Source organism: Monodon monoceros, unplaced genomic scaffold (genome assembly GCF_005190385.1).
Source record: "Monodon monoceros isolate NGI ecotype Baffin Bay Population unplaced genomic scaffold, NGI_Narwhal_1 Super_Scaffold_2, whole genome shotgun sequence".
NCBI lineage: Eukaryota > Metazoa > Chordata > Mammalia > Artiodactyla > Monodontidae > Monodon > Monodon monoceros.
Window position 1 is genome coordinate 31,177,507 of NW_021703776.1, and position 22,643 is coordinate 31,200,149.

A 22,643-nucleotide genomic window follows, 5' to 3' on the forward strand; every position below is an offset into this window, starting at 1 on the left:
ACTCAATTTTCGGTCTCTTTTCAGATCACAATAAAACTGTTCTCTTGTTTTCTCTGCATTATCTGTGCATTACGAGCACAGTTTTTCTTTGCAGTGTGCTTAACAAAAGGCTGTGGGGTTGCCTCATGGTAGAAACTATGGAGAAGAAACTGTACTTAAGGAACCTGTTTGAGGGAAGAATAATAGGGCAATCAAAAGGTGTCTGTCCTTTGCAGTCATTTCCCATTATTGTCAACCAGTAACTTGACTTTCATTCATTGCCTAGATTTCCTGCCCTAATTTAGTGAGTTTATTCTCCTAGGAAACCTTTATCTACTTTGTTCTTAGGAAGAACCACTCTATATCTAAATCATGTTCAAATGGTATAGTAAAAGTGGATTTAGAATTGTTTCTATAGCACATTGATTTTTCTTTCTCTTTGTAATCTTCTTGGTTCGGCAGGATCCTTCCCTGAATCACAAAGCCTACCGAGATGCATTCAAAAAGATGAAGCCGCCCAAAATCCCTTTCATGCCCTTATTGCTTAAAGGTAACGGTTTTCTATCTTTTATGCTATATAATTCTATCTTCCAGAAATTTATCACTCTACAGAGGGCAAGAAAAGGAATCATAGTTTATTTCTTTAAAGTAATTTTGACATTCAGACCTAACTGTGTTGGCTTGTGACTGTTTTTCAAGTGTTCAATTATTTCTGAAATGCTTAAAATACTTAATTGTACTTAAGCAGACATCAAAGTGTTTTCTATTGACTCACAAAACTTGGCACTGGAAACGTTTGTGTTTTTACTTTACTCTGCTTTAAGCATCGTCTTATTTGAGTCTACAATTCACTTAATTCAACCAAGAATAAGGCTGGCATAAAGAATCCAAACAGTGATCAGTCACGGTCTATGTTTGCAACTTAAATTTCAGAGATTCAACCCGTGGCCTGCTGCTGTGTGAGAAGTACCTTTGGTCAACCCAGGCAGTGTAGTGTATGAAGAATTTTGGTAGGGAATGTACTTTCTTCTTTCCAGGAGTGAATCCAGTTGGGAAAGTATCTGACAGCTCCAAGTTAGTCGACTAACTTGTCTTCTGTAGAGAGCGCCAGATCATTCATCATGAAACATGTTAGTTAAATTTACTAATGATCTCAGGGGTCTCTTTCAGACCCAGGGGATTAATGAAAGTGAAGTTCGTTTTCATCTGGCCTATGCTCCTGACATTTAGTATATATCCTACCTATGTGCTTTCCAGGAAAAGCGGGTTGGTCATTTTTCTTGGCTGTGTTTTGATTCTTTCCAAGGGATTATAGGAATACTCTTTTATATTGCCTTCACCCTTCAGAGGCTTGTAAATTCTGCTGGCTCAGTCCCCGGTGCCTACACCCATAAATGTGATTCTGGAAGTGAAATACCTGGGAACTGGATTGCTGGTTGGCCTGGCCGTCTCCTCCCTCACCTCCCCCCATCGCCGGCCCCACTGGCAAAAAAGCTGATGCTCGCTTTTCGGCTTCTCTCAAGAACAGCCAGAGCTTGGAGAAGTGTTGAGTTGCTATGCATCCCTGCAGCTATTTTTTCAATCTTCATCTAGTATAAAGCAAGAATTTCTGGGAAACAATAATGTATTAGGACAATTGAGAGTCACACAGAATGCTTCATTCGAGCTCAAAAGATTCTGCGAAATGTAAATGGATGAAATAAGGAGAGATTGTAAAGCCAGAATACCAACTTAAAAGTTCATTTAATTTTTCATGTTTATTTCTAAGATAAGTTTATTCAGGCTTCTGATTTTTATTTAAAATAAAACACCAGCTGGAGAGCGGGGGCGGTGGCCTGTGGGAAGTGACACTTAGAATTATTTAGACACAAAGAGGAAAACTAGGAAGCGAAGACAGATCTGGGAAAGGAATTGATTTTAGGAAGACAAAATTTTGAAACAGTGGATGTTTTTAAGGTAATGAGAAAACAGTCGACAATGTCCCGTTAACTTAATTAGATATGAGCTGAGCTTTCTTTTATATATTAGTGGTTTTTCCCCCAAGGTACTTAATGCAGTCAGGTGCCTTACACTTATGTCTTAGCTTGGATGCAATTTTCTGCTTTACTGAGTTTATCTAGACCTCTTTGTCGGCAGCAAAACAAATCTCCCTTTTTTCTTTTGTGTGTGTGTGTGTGTGTTTAAATTTTTTTTTTTAATAAATGGGTTTTTTCTATTTTTTTGTATACAGCAGGTTCTTATTAGTCATCAATTTTATGCACATCAGTGTATACATGTCAATCCCAATCTTCCAATTCATCCCACCACCACCCCACCACCCCGCCGCTTTCCCGCCTTGGTGTCCATACGTTTGTTCTCTACATCTGTGTCTCTATTTCTGCCCTGCAAACCGGTTCATCTGTACCATTTTTCTAGGTTCCACATATATGCGTTAATATACGATATTTGTTTTTCTCTTTCTGACTTATTTCACTCTGTATGACAATCTCTAGATCCATCCACGTCTCAACAAATGACCCAATTTCATTCCTTTTTATGGCTGAGTAATATTCCATTGTATATATGTACCACATCTTCTTTATCCATTCGTCTGTCAGTGGGCATTTAGGTTGCTTCCATGACCTGGCTATTGTAAATAGTGCTTCAGTGAACATTGGGGTGCATGTGTCTTTTTGAATTATGGTTTTCTCAGGGTATATGCCCAGTAGTGGGATTGCTGGGTTATATGCTAATTCTATTTTTAGTTTTTTTAAGGACCCTCCATACTGTTCTCCATAGTGGCTGTATCAGTTTACATTCCCGCAAACAGTGCAAGAGGGTTCCCTTTTCTCCACACCCTCTCCAGCATTTGTTGTTTGTAGATTTTCTGATGATGCCCGTTCTAACTGGTGTGAGGTTATACCTCATTGTAGTTTTGATTTGCATTTCTCTAATAATTAGTGATGTTGAGCAGCTTTTCGAATTTCCCTTTTTTCTACTGAAAATACATTCTCTCATTCCCGCTAGTAAATTAAACATTTTCTTTTTCATTAGAAGCTCGAGTTTAAAGAAGCACTTGTTTTTCCTTCATCTTAATTTTTTGTCATTATAAAACGTTAGTACTCTCTTGCATTTAAAGTTACTATTTTTGTCTGAAATAATTTCCAAAGGAAAACAGGATGAAACTTTTAAATATGTGTATATCACATCTGAGGTAAGACATTTTGGAAAACATAAATGACATTCTTAGCTTTTGTTAAATGCAAAATTATTTTAAAATTTGCTGTAAACTAGAGCAACCAACATTTTCATGAAAACTTCCCAGCCCTCCCCTCTTGTGCCTCCTGCTTTGCATTGCTTTTGGTTACAGAAAGAGACCAAACTGAACTCCTTGGGTGTTAAGAAGGATTAGGGCTCCCATGTTTCATTTTTTGAGATAGTCAATTCCCAATACCATGCAGATTATCAAGTGAGCAGGTAACCTAAAAATGCTTCCAGCCATCAGCTTTTCTACTTCCCAGTGAATTTCTTACTTCTGACTTACTTCCCCCCACCCCCGCCCCCCTACTGTGGAATCCAGTTCAGAAAGTAGTGAGTGAGAAACCCTAAGGAAGTGTTGGGGAAAGGATCCAGCTGAGCTAAAGGTCATAAGCAGTTGAATAATCTGTATCACGGCGTTTTGGGAGATGGTAGTCCTTCCAGTAGAGTGAATAATCAACAGGTGTCTGAAGGTAAACTGAGGTCGTGTTTGTATCTTGGGGCGCAGATTATTATTGCACATTTGCGGGGGTGTTTAAATAAATGGAATGTTGAGGTGCTTATATGTTTCTTCCTTCTCTTTCACTTGCCATCTCTTCAAACGGAGTCCTTTCATCCCCCGTCCTGTTATATGAAGTGTTAGGAGCGTGTTCAGATGTCTCCAGATAAAGGGGTCTGGCGGTTGCTCATTTCTAGCACTCTGAACCCTGAACTGCTTCACAGCCCATGACTTAGGTTCTGAGACCCCCGTTTTTGAGCTCAAACACCTGTATTGGTTTATCCCTCTCACGCCTGCCTCATCACACACCTGCCGTTCATCTGCATCAAAACCTTCAGCCATTTGACCCCCTTCTCCTGGGCAGCAGCCCCTTCCAGCCCCTCTTGCCTCCCCACCTGGCCAGACACACCTTCCCTGCCTTATCCTCAGGCCAGCATCAGCCTAACAGCCCCCCACCCTCAGTAGAGCCGCCGTCCTCATGCTCTGGCCTCGACAAGTCCTTGAGAGTTGAGATTAAGCAAGATCACCCACGCAGAGGAGAGGGAGGAGATAGAAAGAGGGACAAAGGGAACACTGTAAAAGTTGCAGAGGCCCCCGTCTCCCATGAATTCAGCAAGGTGGCTGTAACGGGTGGTCAGAAATGTCCAAGTCCTTTCGGGTACCAGAGAGGCACCGTGGAGAGAGCAAGCAGGCTGCCTGGGCTTGGGTCCTGGCTCTGAGACTTAGAGCTGTGATCATGGGCCAGCTGTGCTTGTTCTTTGGACCATCCTTTCTTCACATTCTTTTCCTGCTAGGGCTTTTACCTTATAGTCTTTTGTGAGGATTAAATGAGTTAATGCTATGTCTGACGCTGGTAATAAATATAAGCTGCGTTATTATCATCATCTTTGGGAACATAGGGAGGGGATGACAAACTTTGGAACACTGGGGGAATGGACGAAGAAACTCTGACAGGGCATTTGTAATCCGAATTCTCCGCGAGTGAGGAGTTACTAGGCTCGTAGGTGGTGTTTAATGTAGATAGAGTACACACAGTGCTTTGCTTGCTGTACAAACAAGGTACAAGCTAACTGTGTTGGCTACTCTTTTTCTAAATATTGTGTCAGAGGTTGAAAGCTTGCAATTCTATTCTGAAAGCAAAACAGCGAAAGAAAATAACCAGAGAGTTTGTCAGATGACTGTGTAATTGTGAATTGCTTCCCTGCTAAGACATCAGTTTAAAAAAAAAAATCAAGGGGAGAAAACTTAGGAAAACGTTGCAGTCTGGTGGGGCTGGAAGCTGTGAATAAAGAATGCCATGAGAAAAGGGTCGTCATCAGCGTAGTCTGTAACTGTGGAACTGGTGTTGCCCCCTGGTGAGCAGTCAAAGCTCAGCGGCTGGGTGTGTTGCAGGCAGATTTCCCAAGCACCTATCTCGTAATTGCCCCATAGGGACCAGCAGAATCAAAGTCTTGATTAAATGCAAATGCTTTTCCTTTCTATTTAGAGGAATTTTAATCTGTTCGTTTCCCTCTTTATATCATGTTATTTTAACAAGATTTTTGAAAGTGGTGTTCATTTGGTTTGTCCTCCATGTCTGTGATATAACATGATTATTTGCATGTTCTTTAAATTGTAGTATATTTCTTACTTTGATTCTCCGCTGTGAGGACTCCCCAATGCTCAGTCACTGACCCTCTGATTTGAGTTTTTATAAGCCACCCCCTTTCAGAGCTTCACCTGCTGTTATTATTGTAACTAATCCTTGTCTCTTGAAGAGACACTCCAGTAAGTTTTGCGACCAAAAGGAGATTTTTATTTGAATATCTTCTTTCACTTCAAATGCAGTGAGGCTCAAATCAAATTAACCTTCCCGTCCTCTGAAAATGTATCTTCATCCTACTTTCCTTATGTTGTTTTCATCAGTGAATAGGCCCAGAAATCTTGCCTTTTCCAAACCTGTCCCATTCCTCATTCACTTCAGATACGCAGTCAGGCCCTGGCTTTGAAAACCAAAAATCTAAACCTTAATGCTTTAAGTAAAGCAGATCCATATACTTTGCCAGGGATTGTTAAAAAGCAAACACATAAATATTAAAAATCCTTTTTGTTTCTGGGGGTTCAGTTCTTTTCTGCTCGGTGTTCTGGCCTAAAAACATAATGGACCAGTTAAGTTATAGAATAGTGTTAGTGGATATTAAGCAGGTTGAAGTCAAAGCCTGCAATGTAAAAGCAAGATACATACTTGCATGAGTGTTATAATGTTTTCTCTCCACACGCATACATTATGCCCCCTCACATCAAATACTATTGAGATTCAATTTCAAGTTGCATGGTCAATTGCATGAAATAATCCATGATGTTTAAGAAAAATTAATAAGCTGCATTGCATCTGTACCTCTTCAACTCTGCGTCATGATCCGTTCCTAATGGTACATATATCTTTTTGTTTTTAATTTTCAGATGTAACATTCATTCATGAAGGAAATAAAACATTTTTGGATAATCTTGTCAATTTTGAAAAACTGGTATGTAAAACTTCACTATTTCTCCTTTCTCCCACTGTAAGGGAAGTGTATGCTTTTCTGCGCCAAGAAACAAATGGTTTAAGTGCTTTTCTCCTCTGAATGTGCGGTGATTTTTTTGCTGCATGTTGTACATTATCAACACAGTGCGTTCCAGTTAAAAATAAGTGTGCTGGCAAGTTCTGGGGCCAAATATGAAAATCTGCTTTTTATTTTTGAAAACGGAACTTCATTAGATTGACATCAGTGGTTGAGTGTATGTGTTTGAACTAGAATGAAAGCTGTAAGGTTCCTGTCAGCAGGAGTTCACAGTCTTGAGGTTCAGCCTTGTTGCTTTAAAGGCATCTCCCTGTGTCTTGGCTTACGCTGCTTCTGAGGCACGGGACAAAGCTCTCCTTCTGGGGAGATATGTCCATCTTGGATATGAAGATGGAATTTGTAGGGTCTGCGTGGGAGGGGAAGGACCACCCCTCTATCAGCCTGTGGACAGATGGTGCCACTGTGGAGAGATCACCTCGTGCAAAGTGAGAAAGTGAGCTCACCAGAAAGGGGTCCGTGGCCAGTCCCTTCTTACAAGTCACTGAAATGCCTGTTTGAGAACTGTTTCCAGGACATTCTCAGGTGCTTTGTCATGCAGCGGGTTCCTACTAGCCTTTCTCACTGGCTGTGGGCACAGGAGGAATTACCTGCAACTGTGAAATAGGAGTGCCCCAAAGAGACCCTGGGGACCACAAGAATGCATTTGTCTGACAGTTGAACTTTAGTGTCATAGGTGAGCCTGCCATGCACGGTTAAAGATGGTATCCGGGACCCCTGTCCATAGACCCTGACCTTTGAGTGACCTTTTCAGTAATGGTAATAGATTTGTGTGAACTCTTTCAGAAATGGATCCCCGGTTCCCTGTGAGACTCGGTCAGGCATTTGAGAGAAGGTTGAGACGGGGGCCGTAGACCATGACCAAAGAACAGTACCACCTGATGAGTCCAAACGAGGCTTGGCCTCTGACCTTTGCCTCAGAGGTGCCCCGCTCTAATTGTGAGGTTAACTCGCCACACACGGGATGAGGTGGTGCAGAGCCAGTGCAGGAGGCTCTGGTACAACCTGAAAACCCAAGCAGCTAAATCTGGAAGACTGACGTCTTGGGATAGCTTGCCTTAGCTCAGTTTTAATGATTTGAGGGTGATCGCTTTCTGGCTCATTAGTTTTGAAGTAGACATGTCCATAACTTTTTGAGTCTCTCTGTGCACTAAGTGCTTTGGAATCCAGCTCAGTTATTTTAGATACTACAGTCAAACCAACACAGCCCGAAATAGATATTTAAAATGTTGGGTTTTCTTGTACTTACTCTTTAGAGATTTGTTCTGGTGTCACCCAGTAATGTTCTGAAGATCCCAGGGCCCCTCTTTGTAGCCAAAGACTACATGTAGGCCCTAACGTTCTAGTCTGTAGACAGGTTAATCTTCAGTGTTTGGTATTAATGAAATGATTGCAGGAATAAGAAGCCTCTGGTCAATACTTACTTCAAATCTTGGCCAACACCTCTGCTTAAGAATGCCAAATAAGCTTTGGCGAGCATGTAAGAGATGTGGGACGAGCTGTGTCACACCAAGTGGAATTCCCTCTAAAGGTCTAGTACCCTTCCCTCTGACTAACCCAGAGGAAACATGCGAGAGCCAGTGTACTCTTTGTACGCTGACTGTGGTCAGTTGTTAAGGGTACAGTGGTGGTTGGCCCCCTTCCCAAAGAGAACCAGTGATTTGGTTAAGTTCATTGTGTCATTTCCCCCCAGATGGAGCTCCCCAAGTGAGAGAACAATTCAGTAAAGGCAAGCATGGGAAAGAGTGATGGAAAGCTTCCTGCACCCTCTCTCTTTCATTCTGACCAGCGTCTCTTTTTTTTTTTCCCCTGCTTTCTCCAGTGGTCCAGTGGAAGCCTTTTAATGCTGACTCACGTAGTCTAGGGTCTTGCTTTCATAGAGACAAGACTTAAAACTAACCGTGGGGACTGAAACAAAGTCTAACTAATAGTACTGCTCCTAGGGTCAATAATTGTATGTACCCTGAACCCTTTAATAAAGCTTAAGGAAATAACATGGCGTCAATAGGTAATCTTTTATTTTAAATTCCTGAAGAGAACTCTTATTAAAAAGACAGCTAGAAGGTAAGTGCAGTTATACATGCATGCAGCAGGCCCACGGCACACAAGCTCACCCCTCAGGTGCTTGCCATCACATCATTTCTAAAGAGAGCAGATTGTGTAGGGTCACTGGGTTCCTGGTCCTCAAAGCAGATGGCATTTAAGGTACAGCATGCCTCATGCTGACCCTCACTGCTTGCACAGAGAAGACAGGCTGAAGTCAGAATTTTTTCTAGACAAAACTGTATTTTACATTGTACATAGCCCTATGTTGTACTTGGATGCTGGAGAGTGAAACTGAATTTCCTAGTAGAGTCAGTAGTTTCAGCACGTTTCTTAGCAAAAGACAGGGTTTCACTTAAGCTATTGATAAAATAGCATCATCTTTCACAGTAATGAACCAGTAGAACCTAACTGAATTAACTTGTGGGAAGCCAATTCCTCATGATGGATATTAGCCAGTGAGCAGATAATTCGGTGTGTTATCTTTATCAGGCTGATCCAGGCCAACGCTTTAGGTCAGAGAACATGAAACCCAGAAGTGCTTATTGGACCTAATAAGTTTTCCATTGTCCCCCACACTGCCTCGGCAGCTCCAAATGTTTCAGCCTCAGACCGTTAAATAATGAAGAAACAAATGCTTTCTCCTTTTCTTCTCTTTATCACTCAGTGTTAAGAGCATCATCTTTTATCGTAGCTTCCTCCCCGCTCCCTTCAGAAAACCTAAAGATGAGATCAGGGCTCTGGTTTCAGTGCTGCCCTGAGTACCTCACCTTACATCAGCTGTGCAAATGGCACGTGATAGAAATCAAGGTGACGCCATACCTTAAAACAACGACAGAACTGTCCTGGGAATAGTGGTAAAATTGGGGGAAGGAAATTTAACAATACATTCTCAGACATGAGTCAGGTCTCATTTCCTTTACAAACGCAACTCGAGCTGTTGCTGTAATCACTGTCCTGTTTATTTTTCACTATTGAGTAGAAATACAATAGAAATGCAGCCTGTGAGAACAATTTAATAAGTAGGTCATATTCAAATAATGTTTCTGGAGGTCTGCTGAATTTTAAGTGAATTTATTTTTAGTATTAACATTATTATTTTAGCAATAATTTGTTGAGCGTTTGCTGTATATAGACGATCCTATGTTCAATGTGTGTAGGCAGGACATGAAAAACAATGGCCCAAGGTACGAACTACTATGTATAAAGTAAATAATGTACAAGGATATATTGTATAGCACAGTAATAATAGCCAATATTTTATAATACCTTTAAATGGAGTATAATCTATAAATTTTGAATCACCTGAAACTAATGTTGTGCACCTGAAACTAATATTGTAAATCAACTGTACTTCAATTGTTAAAAAAAAAATATGATGGCCCATTTAGGAAGGTTTGGAGGACCAGATCATGAATAATGTTGATTCTTGAATTACAGGGTTATGTTTGGATTTTGTATGAAACAGTATGGAGTCACTGTTGCCTTCCAGAGGACTAGAACATGATGACAAGTGTTTGGAGACTGTTCTGGCAACTGCGCAGGAGGAAGTGTAGTGGAGATTGGTCTGGTCCTAAATGCTGTGTTTCCTTTACCGTGGTAGAGAGAGCTAGAAGGCGGTTGCAGGTACACAAGTATGAGGCGAGGGGATCTTGTCCAAAGGAAGGAGCTGTGAGTTTAAGAAATCTTTGCCTGGAGATCAGTAGGAAGCTTAGAGAAATAAAGTAGAAAACTGAAGACTATAAAGGGAATGTACATTATAAACAGAAAACGGTCTCTGTAAAGATATTGATGTTTTAGAAAATGTACCTGTTTCATAAATATCTCATCTCCTGTCACCATTTGAGTTACTTGAGTCTTTGATTCCACAAAACTTCTGGCCTCCATTCAGCAAGTACGTGTGAGGCCACGTGTGTGCCGTACGGTTGGTGCTGGATACACAAAGCCCTCTCGTGATACTTGCTCTAGAGGAGGAAGAAAGTTCCACAAAGTGATTACAGCAACACAAACCCAATAAACACTGTACACAGAGCAGTGGGAAGGTTGAGAATGGAGCTTCCCAAGTGCAGGTGAACTCACAAAGACTTCATGGGGAGAAGGTGAAACACCTTCTGAAGTAAAAGCATATGCAAATGTGGACAGGTAGGTTGAGGGTGGACACGCTGCATTTTTTTAATATATTTTTTTAAATATTTCTTTTAACTGAGGTATGTATTGATGTACGATATTATATGTTACAGGTGTACAGCATTGTGATTCACAGTTTTTAAAGGTTATACCCCGGTTATAGTTATTATAAAATGCTGACCATATTCGCTGTGTTGTACTATCTTTGTAGCTTATTATTTTACACATAATAGTTTGCACCTCTTTATCCCCTATCCCTGTCTTGGCCTTGCCTCCTTCTTTCTCCCCACTGGTAACCAACCACTAGTTTGTCCTCTATATCTGTGAGTCGGTTTCATTTTGTTATATTCACTAGTTTGTTGTATTTTTTAGATTCCACATATAAGTGATATCATACAGTATTTGTCTTTCTCTGTCTGACTTATTTCACTTAGCCTAATACCCTCCAATCCCATCCATGTTGTTGGGAATGGAAAAATTTCATTCTTTTTTATGGCTGAGTCATATTCCATTGTACATATATACCACATTTTTATCCATTCATCGGTTGATGGACACTTAGGTTGCTTCCATATCTTGGCAGTTGTAAATAATGCTGCTGTGAACATTGGGGTGCATATGGCTTTTGGAATTAGTGTCTTCATTTTCTTTGGATATATACCCAGGAGTGGAATTGCTGGGTCATATGGTAATTCTATTTTTAGTTTTTTGAGGAACCTCCATATTGTTCTCCATAATGGCTGCACCAATTTACATTCCTACCAACAGTGTAGGAGGGTTCCCTTTTCTTCATGTCCTCACCAACATTTGTGGTCATTTTAATGTTAGCCATTCTGACAGGTGTGAGGTGATATTTCATTGTGGTTTTGATTTGCATTTCTCTGATGATTAACAGTATTGAGCATCTTTTCATATACCTGTCAGCCAAGTGTATATCATCTTTGGAAAAATGTCTGTTCAGGTCTTCTGCCCTATTTTTTTGGCGGTACGCGGGCCTCTCACTGCTGTGGCCTCTCCCGTTGAGGAGCACAGGCTCCGGACGCGCAGGCTCAGCGGCCATGGCTCACGGGCCCAGCCGCTCCGCGGCATGTGGGATCTTTCCCGGACCGGGGCACGAACTCGTGTCCCCTGCATCGGCAGGAGGACTCTCAACCACTGTGCCACCAGGGAAGCCCCTTCTGCCCATTTTTTAATTGAGTTGTTTTCTTGATGTTGAGTTGTATGAGCTCTTTATATATTTTGCATATTAACCCGTTATTGGTCATATCATTTACAGATATTTGCTCCCATTCAGTAGGTTGTCTTGTACTGCATTTCTTAACAGTATGTTTTCCCATGGCTCAGTTAGAATCTGTGCAGCCGGGGTTGAGAGCCACTGTTTCTGAAGACAAGGTCAAATTTTCTTTTGTAATCCGAACTCAATATATATTATCAATTAAAGTTAGGTCCCGCACCAAATATAGCTCCTCTATTTACACCCAAAGGTGTTAGACTATCCAACCAGCCTCACAGCACCGCTAGTTCAGCAACACCCGAAATGACCCTTCCGCTGATGTGTTTCCTCTTTTGCCTTCCAGCATATGATTGCAGACACTGTCCGAACACTGAGACACTGCAGGACTAACCAGTTTGGTGAGTCATTGAAGTTGGGTATGGCATGTTAGTCTATCGTACGTTGGTATGGACTGTGGCCATATCACAACTATTGGTGGTAAAAAAAAAAAAAAAAAGATTGTAAAATATAATATGCACATCACATGCATATACTGTATTCTCTCTGTTTCATCACTGCATGTTTGGGAGGCACAGTAGGAGAAGAAATGGCAGCTTTTTATCCTCTCCTGGCAGCAAGTGTACACTGTACAGAGTGACTTTAGACGATCAGAAGCTCCCGCTGTACCCCTGACCCAGAAAGTCTTGTTTGCTTGCCTGCTGGCTCAGAATTACCCGTGGGTTTATCAGGGGTGACCCTGTCCTTAACCTCCTTGCTTGGAGCCTTCCTGGAATAGGAATATAGTTTGTAAAAATGCCTAAAGCAGCCTTGCAGAATCTTTTCTCCTCTCCAATGAAAACTTCCTGTTTGGAGCTGCCTTTCACTGAAAAAGTATTTTTCTGAGCGCTTTTGTTGACTCCCCACTGAGACTGATGTATGTAGGAATATTTATTCCTTTTTAAATCTCAAGAATAATTTACACTGTGTTTAAATGATGTTAAAACATTGCAGGAAGGAAGGAAATCAACTGTATTGAGTTCAAGGAGCTTTCACATGGGCAGTGGGATCCTGACCCTCATGCTGGTGAATGGAGATTATAGACCCTGTGGGTGCAGAGCAGAAAACTCAGGCTCGGAGAGGCTAAATTTCAGCCATTACTCAGACCGAGTACCTGACTGCCCAGCCCATACCGTTTCCTTCACCTTGTGCAGACTTTATAATTATAAAGGGCAATTAAAAAAACAGAGAGTTCAGTAATTATAAATCAATCAAAAGTGACCACTAAGTAAAACTTACTTTGTTAAGCAATACATCCTCATTGTAAACCAATTTTTTTCAACAATACAGAAGTATCTTTAAAGCAGAACAATCAAAGTCCCACTTCCTAAGGAAAATATTCCTAACAATTTGGTACATATTCTTAAGAATTTTCATTCTGTTCATGCCCGTCTTGGGTAGTAATGCTGTCCTCCAACAAAGCAACTGAACTTCTGTGTGGATTACAAAGTTTCTGTTTGAAAGAGAGAATTATAAATACAGGACCTAATTTTCTAAGTGCTCACATCAAGGAATACCATTTGATACATGCTTATATAATTGTCCAGTAACTACCCAAGTACAATGCAGTTTCAGTAGAAACAGCAATAACATTGTCATGGAGATTCATTCAAATGTACAAGCATTCTGTTGCTGATAAGTAAAGGATTTGCATCTCTTTCACCCCCCTTTGCTTCCCAAGTATTTATGGGTACTCAGCTAATTCTGAGACCTCAGTCTCACTTACCAAGGGATTCCGGTCTATATACGCTGCAGGTGTGGGCAGGAAGGTTATACCAGTGGGGCTGGCCTTGACCTTGCCAGCCTCCCATCTCCCAGCCTCCCATCTCCAGAGAGTAAGTCTGCATAGCAAAAGGCAAAGGAGGAATTTAAATAACTGTCAGGCCAGTTTGTGTTTTGTATTTATATATCTTTAAAAATCAAGTTTGGAACTGAATTATCTAAATTCAGTTTGACAGTTTATATAGGCAGAGTTAAACAACGTCAGCCCTTGGGATAAAACAATGTTAATGAAGCCACTTAGAGATTACAGAGTGCCATGCAAGGGTCACTTGTCATGGTTGGAAGCATTCCGCCTGCCGTCTTTTTAAGGCTGGAAAGTTAACAAAACTATCTCGGTAGCATCATGTTTTCTAAACCAAACAAGGGGGAATGGTAAAACTTTAACTCCTGGTGCTTTTACTTGTTGAAACCAAGAAGCCTTGCTTCTATGTAACCTAAGAACCACAAGCCGTCCATGACATACAAGCCCTAAATTATTTCCTCATAAAACGTATCTGTCACAGAGGAGGAAAAAATGCGTTTTCACCAAGAGATAAAATTTCTGAATTAAAATGCTCAGCCTCCTGGGGGCCCCTTTTCTGCCCCAGCTGAACTCCAGCCTCACCCCCGGCTTCTCCCTCTGAAATCCCACAAAACAAGAAGACTCACAGTTACATTGTGTCACTGGAGGGCAGCTTAGCCCATCTCCCCAGGCCTTAATGCGTTTTTTGTTTGTTTGTTTGTTCCTGACCATGGGAAGTGGGCCTGCCCCACTGTCCAGGCTACTTTATCTCTGGTTCCTTATCAGAGCTGTCAGCAGCATGGCACACACGGGTTCACAGTGCACCAGAGCCTCTTGTGGCCCTTTATCCGCCCTGCGTCTGGGAGTAGAAACTCCCTTGCTTTGTCCTTCGCTGCGTGGACGTTACCCCATCCACACACTTTCTGAACCTGCTTTGCCTGCAAAGCAAACCTTGAGGCCACTTCTGTGATATCCGTTCATTTGATTGTTCCCTTAATTTTTTTCCCCCCAAATAAGGACACCAAAAGATTTTCCTACCAAAATAAGGACATACAAAATCAAAAAAAAAAAAAAAGAACTAATGTGTCCGTGCAGTCACCAGGTTAGCAGTGATTTCTGACAGTTCCAGCCTGAGATATAAGAGCCTGTGAAAGCCATTTAATGGGGCAGTCGCTGTGACAAGCTGCATGGCGTGGGAGCCGAGGCCATGGACTTGGGGGCCTCACGGCCTGGGTTCTGGTCCTTCTCTGCCGCGTACCTGCTAGGTCTGTGCTGTTTCACATTCTGTAGAGGGAGATAATAACAATCACTAAATACTATATAATATTAGGAGAAATTGCTCTATCAATGTTGGTAGAACAGACATCTTGCCAGTCTAATTACCTGACCTGAGGCATCTGGTCTGAGCTGGAAAAGCATCTCTGGGATTAGGATAAAGATATCTCTTCTGGGACTCTGACCAATGCGAGTCTGCCTTCTGGGTTTACTCTACGCCTTCAGGTGGGGTGTTACTGGTATTCAGAAACAGCATTACTGCTCTCATGAGATTGACTTTTTTTCCTTCCCCAAAATAGGAGGTGACATATCTCCAAAAGAGCACCCAGAGTTAAAAGCCTACGTTCATCACCTGTGCGTCATTGACAGCCAGCAGGCCCTGTTTGCGCTGTCGCACAGGATCGAGCCACGGGTGTGAGCCCCCCCACGCCTCGCCACCCTGGAACCGCAGCCCCGGGAGCTCCGGGGATGGCAGCGCCGAGCACGTTGCTTTCCTGAGAGAAAAGAAGTTGCTGAGTTTTATCAGCGTATCACAAGACATACACAGGAAAGCCAGCCAGAGCGTGCTTGCGAAGTGATGTCAGCTGCCAGAGATGCGGAGAGGCTGCTGTCGGAAGGAGAAGGCAGAAGCTTTCTCGAAATGGAGAAGTCTGGTTTCTTAGGATCACCTTGTTGAACCAATCCAATTTTCACTTTGAGATGCGCCAGCGTCAAGACGAGAGACCGTCTCCTGTCTTACGGTGACCAGGTGTCTCAGTAAGAGCATGTGTGAGCCTGGGAGGAGTTTTACTTTGCGTTTCTAGGCTGTCAAAGCGGGAGCTCATTTGAACACCTGAAGACAGTGACGGCATCTCTAGGTTTCCAGGGAGATGCACCGGTCTCTGTCTTTATGAACTATGACGTCACCAAAAGCCACTTTTGTCTAGGGAGTTAGGACTGGCAGCTGGCATCCCTGCTCTGATCTCCAGAAGAGAAATGTCAAGGCATGCATTTCTTGGCATCCACAGTCACGTAGCGATGTATGCTCGCAGGTGAAATGCGTTTCTGCGCAACTGATTCACAACTGTAGGCAAGTTAGACTAAGTTGCTTTGCCAACACGGAAGAACAGTCACTTTTAAGAAATCGACTCATTGAATTTCTGGGGATTTTCTTTCCACGTGCCAGCAGGCTCTCATCTCGGGTACAATACGATTTTTGACAAAAGCACAGTGCCTGACACATTGCAGGCACTCTTAACTGTTTCTGGGGGTGACGGTCACAAAGGCCCGCCTTTTTGTGCCTGGCGATGCCCTCGTGTGTTGCTTGCTTCCAGCAGCCTCATGCCCATACTCTGGAATGAGAACGGCCCATACAGGGAGTTTAAGTGGGATCTGATGTGTGAAGCACTTAGCACTCCCTGGAGAAGAACAAGGAGTTAAAATAGTGGTGATTGCCCATCTTTCAGCAAATGAAAAGAACCCCAAAGATCTAAATGTCTTATGTATGTTGGACACTTAGAAGTCCTATAGTCTGCCTCCCAACCAAGGCAGGGAGCCTTTCTATAATTTGCCTTTCCCCCCCCCCCCAAAGTCTCAGAGTCTTTTAAGTCTTTTTATTCCCATTTTTACAGGTTGGGGCTCCTACAGTAAATATGACCTCTTGCTGTTCTCAAGAACTGGTTAGAGGATTTCCCTCAACCTTCAAATGAACAAAAAAGCCTGTGGGATACAGTAATGAAATCCACCCCTGCCAGCTAGATCCTTGTCACTTTGCTAAAATACAAGGGCCCTGCTTTGCCTGTTAGGTTCATTCATTTTCCACACACGTGATCCCGGTGCCCCTCTCACCCCTCCTACCTGGTCCCCTCCTTGGTGCCTGTACAGAATCGCTTCTTCTTGTCTCATCAGCACCTCATTTCTGAGATGTGTCCAATGCTTTCTTACACCTTTATAGCAATGCTGTTTCCTGGGCTCGGGAGCCGCACTGGGCTTGAGAGATCCCTGTTAGCAGCCCCAGGGAGCAAATTTGGGGTAGGACTTTGAAAGAGAGTCTGTCCCAGCATGTCAATCTTCAGTCCTGAACATTAACAGGGCTTTATAGAAAGGCACCATCCAGGGCTGGTCCACTCAGAGAAATGCCCCAGGCTCCTGGGAATGGAATGAGACTCATTGGAGGAGATCAGACCCACCAGAACCAGGGAAAAGAGATTTTTCTCGTGGCTGATCAAACACTGGAAAAGCGCTCCGCTTGGCAATTACTGAGGACGCTGTGGGCTTACAGCACCAGTGTGTGTTCTGGTCTTTTCTCTATGCTCGGGAGTAGCATTGGGCCATTCTAATCCTACGAGGCCATTTGGACATCGTCTCTTGTGTTTTACAGTTTAAATGGTTATTCACATTAGATCTACATTGCTCCAACAAAAAGTATTGCAATTGCTCCAGTGGAGAACTGTTTTAGCACAGGACCTGCTGCTTGGACCTCAACTCAGATGTGTGCGTGGCCAAACGAATCCACACGTACATCACACCTAAACAGATTTTGAGGGTGTAGTCAGAGTACCCCACGTGGTATGGGTGGAAACAGACTGGGAGAGAACGGCGCTTGCCCACTGTTTCCTCCAGCCATGGTCTTGTGGCTCTTGGGGCAGCAAAAGGGAAGGATTTTGTTTTGTTGAGATGTGCTTTTCCATCCCTGTCTTCTGAAAGTCAAAATCTCTAAATCTTCCTGAAATTTAACAACGATCTGCAGAGGTCTCCCAGGCAGCAGCTCTCAGAACTTTCAGAAGCAATGAGAAGACGTGAATCTGGAATCAATGAATTCAAGGCAGAATCATGGGAACCAGATGTAGCTCAACATGAAGCTGTTTCTAATGAGTCTGGAGCTGTCCAAGTGAACAGGCTGCAGGGGACTTAAGCAGGGTCCCTGTTAATAGGGATGGGTCATATTCCCTCTGCATATATCTGCCAAGGCCTCTTCGGAATAGGTTTTGTTCTGGCCAGAAGGGTGGCCAGGAGGACCTGTAAGCTCTTTTCTAACTCTGTTAGATTTTCACAATCACACGAAATCTCTATTCACTCTGAAAAATCTCCTATCATCTGAGACCTTCACCAGCGACGGGTGTGTGGGCACTTCTAAGGGGGTTCTTTTTGCTATGGCACAATTTTCAGACAGTCCTATGGGTCTTTGGATTTGTCAGCAAACCAGCCCTGCTTAGAAGTTAGCACAGGGCAAGTTCCTATCGGCAAAATCACAACCACTCAAAAGAATTTTTTAAATTTTTCCATACACATTTGCAGATGCTCCAAAGACTACAGTGTTTTATAATAACTTCACTCTTAGTTATAACCTGTATAATTGCCAGATGGTTGTAGTGATACATATTATGGCCTGCGTTCACTTTATTCTAGTATCTCTTTAGAATAAATTCATTTTCCTAGACCCCTGTCCACAAGCAAGTTGGGTGGAGAATACCTTAAATTCAGAAGCATAGGGACAAAGTAAAAACCCATACCTCCCAGCTTGTAGGGGGATGTTGCACTAATGCATACCCACCTCCAAGTAGGGAGACACAGTGGCATCAAAGAGAAGGTGCTGGTGATGTTTGATACCTGGAGCTGGGCTTCCAATGCTGCCCCGATCCCTGCCCAGTGGTTTTGTTGCAGCCATCACACACACCACAGATTCCAAGTGTCCCTAGATGGCACAGCTAATCTGAGCTTCTCAGAAACTAGGCAAAAACATTAAAATGGAGAAGACCAGGTCCACTCTGGTGATCTAACATGGATAGCATTTCTTTTAAATGCTTCAAAGACATGTCCTTAAATTTTCAGCCTGCTTATTAACGAGTGAGCCATTGTGCTTAAAACTAGTGCTGGAAAAAAGTTTTTAAAAATTGCCAAAAAGTTAGATGAAAATGTACTATATAAAGCAAAGCTGTATATACTAAACATTTTTTAGCAGAGTAATATTTATTTGCATAGCCTATTTATTCGTATTACACTGTCATCAAATACTAGGATGAAATCGATGACCAAAAGCAAGGACTCTTGCCTTTTAATGTATCATTAATTAGGACCGCTGTGACATTATCAGCTTGCATTAACAGAAGATAGAAAACCCACAATCAGGGCATCTACCTAACTTCTCAGGGACTACACTTTGTAGTTTTCCACCATTAGAAGAGCTGGTAAATATGAAACATTTGTGGAATTACCAGAATTGCCATTAACAGTATTTTCTTTCTCATATTTCATGCTTTCTGCTTCTGTATATATGACTGTGCTGTGTATTTATCAAAGCTAGTAAGCAATAATTTATATGTAAAAATGGCCAAGCAATATAAGGTGAAAACTTACATATAAGTCACTGTTACCTTATCTTGTATTTTCAAGTGTTTTTTTTAAAAAACTTCTTTTCCAAATATAAGATGATGTTAAAGATACTATTCATGCCTCAGAGCTTCTTGCTTTGTGATGTCTGGGGGCTCTGTAGCCTGTGTTCCAGCAGCATATTACGCTCAGATGTGTGGAACTCAGAAATCATTTACTTGCTGACAGCGCTACAAGTAGGTGAAGAGATTCTCAGGCGACCCATGGAAGCCTAAATCACTTGTGCTGCCATTGAGTTATTGTAGAACCTAAAGACCCTGGAAATCGCATCGTATTCTGGGACGTGGAGACTCCAACAACCCCTGTCATTACCTCACCCCACTCAAGTGGGACCACGTACTCTCCCTTCCTTACCAGCCCAGACACTGAGGCAAGCTCCAAGCCCTGGTGGTGATGCCCTAGGCCTGGAATAGCAGCAGGACAAAAGCTACGGGTGGGACGATGAAGCAAAGGGGTGGTAATGATGCTCTACTGGAATGGAAAGATGAGGGTCGTATACACTGGGGTAGACTTATCCTTCAGACTCTTCTCTCCCCCTCCCTCCGGAAGAATTATACATTCTGCCCATTGATGTCAAGCTTGGCCTTTGGCAGGTGCTGACCCCTCCCCCTGCAAGAGGATTATGTCGTTTACCATGTTGAGCTGAGAACCGGCTAAATGTCTTCCTCTGTCCAGTGAAAAGCAACCCGTGTGGCTTGGAGACCGAAGCTTTGAGGTAACCTGTGGCTGCCATGTCTCCTCTGCTAGGAGACCCGCAGTGTCCAAGTAAAGGTGTCTCCATCCACTGGACTCTCCAGCTTGTGAAGGATGTGTCACTTGAGTGAGAAATAAAACATCACCATTAGAAGCCGCTGCACTTGGGTGGCAGGGCGGGGGTAGGTGACTACCCGGGTGGAATTTCACCGAAGCTGACTAATACAGTCTCCAGGACACTGCTTTCTTGATAAACGGCCCTTTCCCTCAGTCCATGTTGGGGTGATAGTACTGACTTTGCACATTACCTGATGGATAAAACCACCGGCTGTCCTCTATCCATGCAAAGGGCTAGTGTTTATGTAGGAAAAGGTAAAGACCAGATGATTCTCTTGGGTTCTTGATCACTAGGAAGGGGTACTCTCTGTAACAGGGGAAAATGGGAAGAGATGGCAAAGTGGGGGAATGGGCTCTCAGACCCTGGGGAGCAGAGAGAGGAGGACCACTGAGCTTGGATGCTTCGTTCTGACCCATCATCACTACATCTGTGGGCTCAGGTCTGGATCTGGAGCAACGCAGGAGATGAGGGGAGGATGGAAGCCCTAGGCTCCAGCTTCAGAAGGGAATCGGAGGGGAAAGGGAAATCACCATTGCTCAGGATTCTCGGAGATTTTCTTTGCTGGGATTGCCCGTACTGGGAAGATGAAGGCTCCTGCAGACTCAGAAGCTGGTTCTTGTTCTAGCAAACCTCAAAATGAACTTTCTGGTCCTGGTGCACTAGCTACAAAATCGGATTTCAGAGGATGAGAGCTCCAGGTCTGGTCCAGCTCTTCGAAGTCTTCTGGATCCACAATGAGCCACTTGTGTATTTGTTTTCCGTTTACGACTTTAGAGGAATGAAAGTCCTAAAGCTTTAGACTTGCTGATGTCCTTCAGTAAAGCATCCCTGCTTCTGAAGGCAGCAGGTGCGCCTTAATAGAGAAGACCCTAAGGCAGACCCCACCGTGGAGCCTTACTCGCCTGAGATGCAACCCTGGGAAGTGGTATTGAGCCCGCCTCTCCCGAAGGCCCCTTTCCTCCTCTGAGAAGTTTAGAGGTTCCCAAGTTGTCTGTGTGTGGTTAGAGGGTTAGAGGCTATAATCTCTAGTTAGAACTTGAGTGAAAATAGTTACATTCTGAGAAAATCCGTGCAGTGGTCACCTCGGTCTTGAGAGTCCCGACCAAAAAAAAAAAAAAACCAACAACAAACAAAACAATGCAGCAGAGAGATTGAAGGCTCAAAACCAGTGAGCCCACATGCGAGAATTAAGACAGTGGCAAGATCTTTCCCAAGTTCTACAGCAACGGTGGCTCTTCGGTGTCTCGTAACAGGTAAATCCCTTTCTCCTGGGAAACCTTTGTATGGCCAGTGACGGCCAAGTTCAAACCATGGGAACGAACTATCTTGATTCCTCACGTCCAGCACCCCTTGCTCATCAAGTTCTCCACCAGCTGCTCTGTCCCCACTTTCCCTGCATGAGTTCAGGCCTTCACTATCCATTACTTAATCATTACAGCAACTGTCTACCTAGGCTTCCTCCCTTTAGTCTAAATTTCCCCCGTCAATTTTTTTTTTTTTTCTAAAATACAGATCTGATCGTGTCTGTCCTATAGCTCAGAATCCTTCAGCAGCACCTTCCAAGCTATAGAACTAAACCTCAATAGTATGCAAGTTCACATTCTGGCCTCTACTTACCTGTCCAGGGCCAAAGAGATTGGGAAGATGCCTCCAGAAGACGAATAACTTGGCATCCCCTTGAAACTGCTCTTCTACTCGGGGAGATTCATTGATTCATACCAGTAAGAATGCCAGCTGAAAATAACATGCACCTGGGACTTCCCTGGCGGTCCAGTGGTTAAGACTCCACACTTCCACTGCAGAGGGCATGGGTTCAATCCCTGCTTGGGGGGCTAAGGATCCCGCATGCTGCGTGGCAGTGGCCAAAAAAAAAAAAAAAAAAAAAATGCACCAAACGTTTGCTAAATAAATCAGTGTATGTGAGACTTATTTGCTCCTTTTCAGCTGTGAAATCTTGAAGCCAGGCTGGGAAGTATTCAGAGCTGGCTGGGGTTGGGGCAGGGGCTCTGACTGGCTTTGCCCAGATCACCAGAATTGCCTTGAGAATCATGAGCTCTTTCCTACCAGAGCTGTGCAGACAGACCTAAAACCAACTAGCAATTCGATCATCAGATGGAGGCTCTGAGAAAAGACCTTTAAGATCCCTTCCAGCCCCTGGCTGTTAAGAAAACTGGTTCAGATCTGCGATTGCTAGAGATAATCGGTTTTGTTTTGTTTCAGGAAGTGACTTGGCTGATGTGGGAAGAAAGGACTGTTCATGATCCTTTGTATTCCGTTGACCTGGGCTGGGCCCCAGCTGGAAGGGAAAGGCAGTGGGACGAGGGCGGAAAGGAACGCCTCGCCCCTTCCCCCGTCCTGTGCCTGGTGCTGACTCCACAGTCCTATCAGAGATCAAGGCCTGCAGTAAACAGCCAAATAAAGCCCTGGAGTCAACGCAGCAGGGCCTGCTACCGAGCACTAAGCTGGCCACCACCTCCCGAGGGGTAAGGAAGGTCCACAGCAAAGGCGAACTTCGTCCTTTCTGCTGTCACTGTGTTCCGGGCTCCCACAACATGGCCTCACCCTGCCTTCTCTCCCAGGCACCCAGCCTGGACCCGGCACTCAAGTCTGGCCAGGCTCTTCTCTCTTCCACCCCCCTTCCCTACCCCCCA

The 22,643-nt window shown here is 43.4% G+C and overlaps 1 protein-coding gene across 5 annotated transcripts in view; it reads left to right on the plus strand.

The window, feature by feature from the left end:
• RAPGEF5 (Rap guanine nucleotide exchange factor 5) overlaps positions 1-22,427 on the plus strand; it is a 223,346-nt gene extending 200,919 nt beyond the window's left edge. For 3 of the 5 annotated variants that reach the window (XM_029233224.1, XM_029233226.1, XM_029233227.1), the window contains exons 23-26: positions 442-529; positions 6,158-6,222; positions 12,063-12,117; positions 15,113-19,758. In XM_029233224.1, the coding sequence (XP_029089057.1) occupies positions 442-529; positions 6,158-6,222; positions 12,063-12,117; positions 15,113-15,231 (327 nt within the window). In that variant the 3' untranslated portion in view covers positions 15,232-19,758. The other 2 variants (XR_003795161.1, XM_029233225.1) reach the window with 2 other exon arrangements.
• Positions 22,428-22,643: the final 216 nt, after the last annotated feature.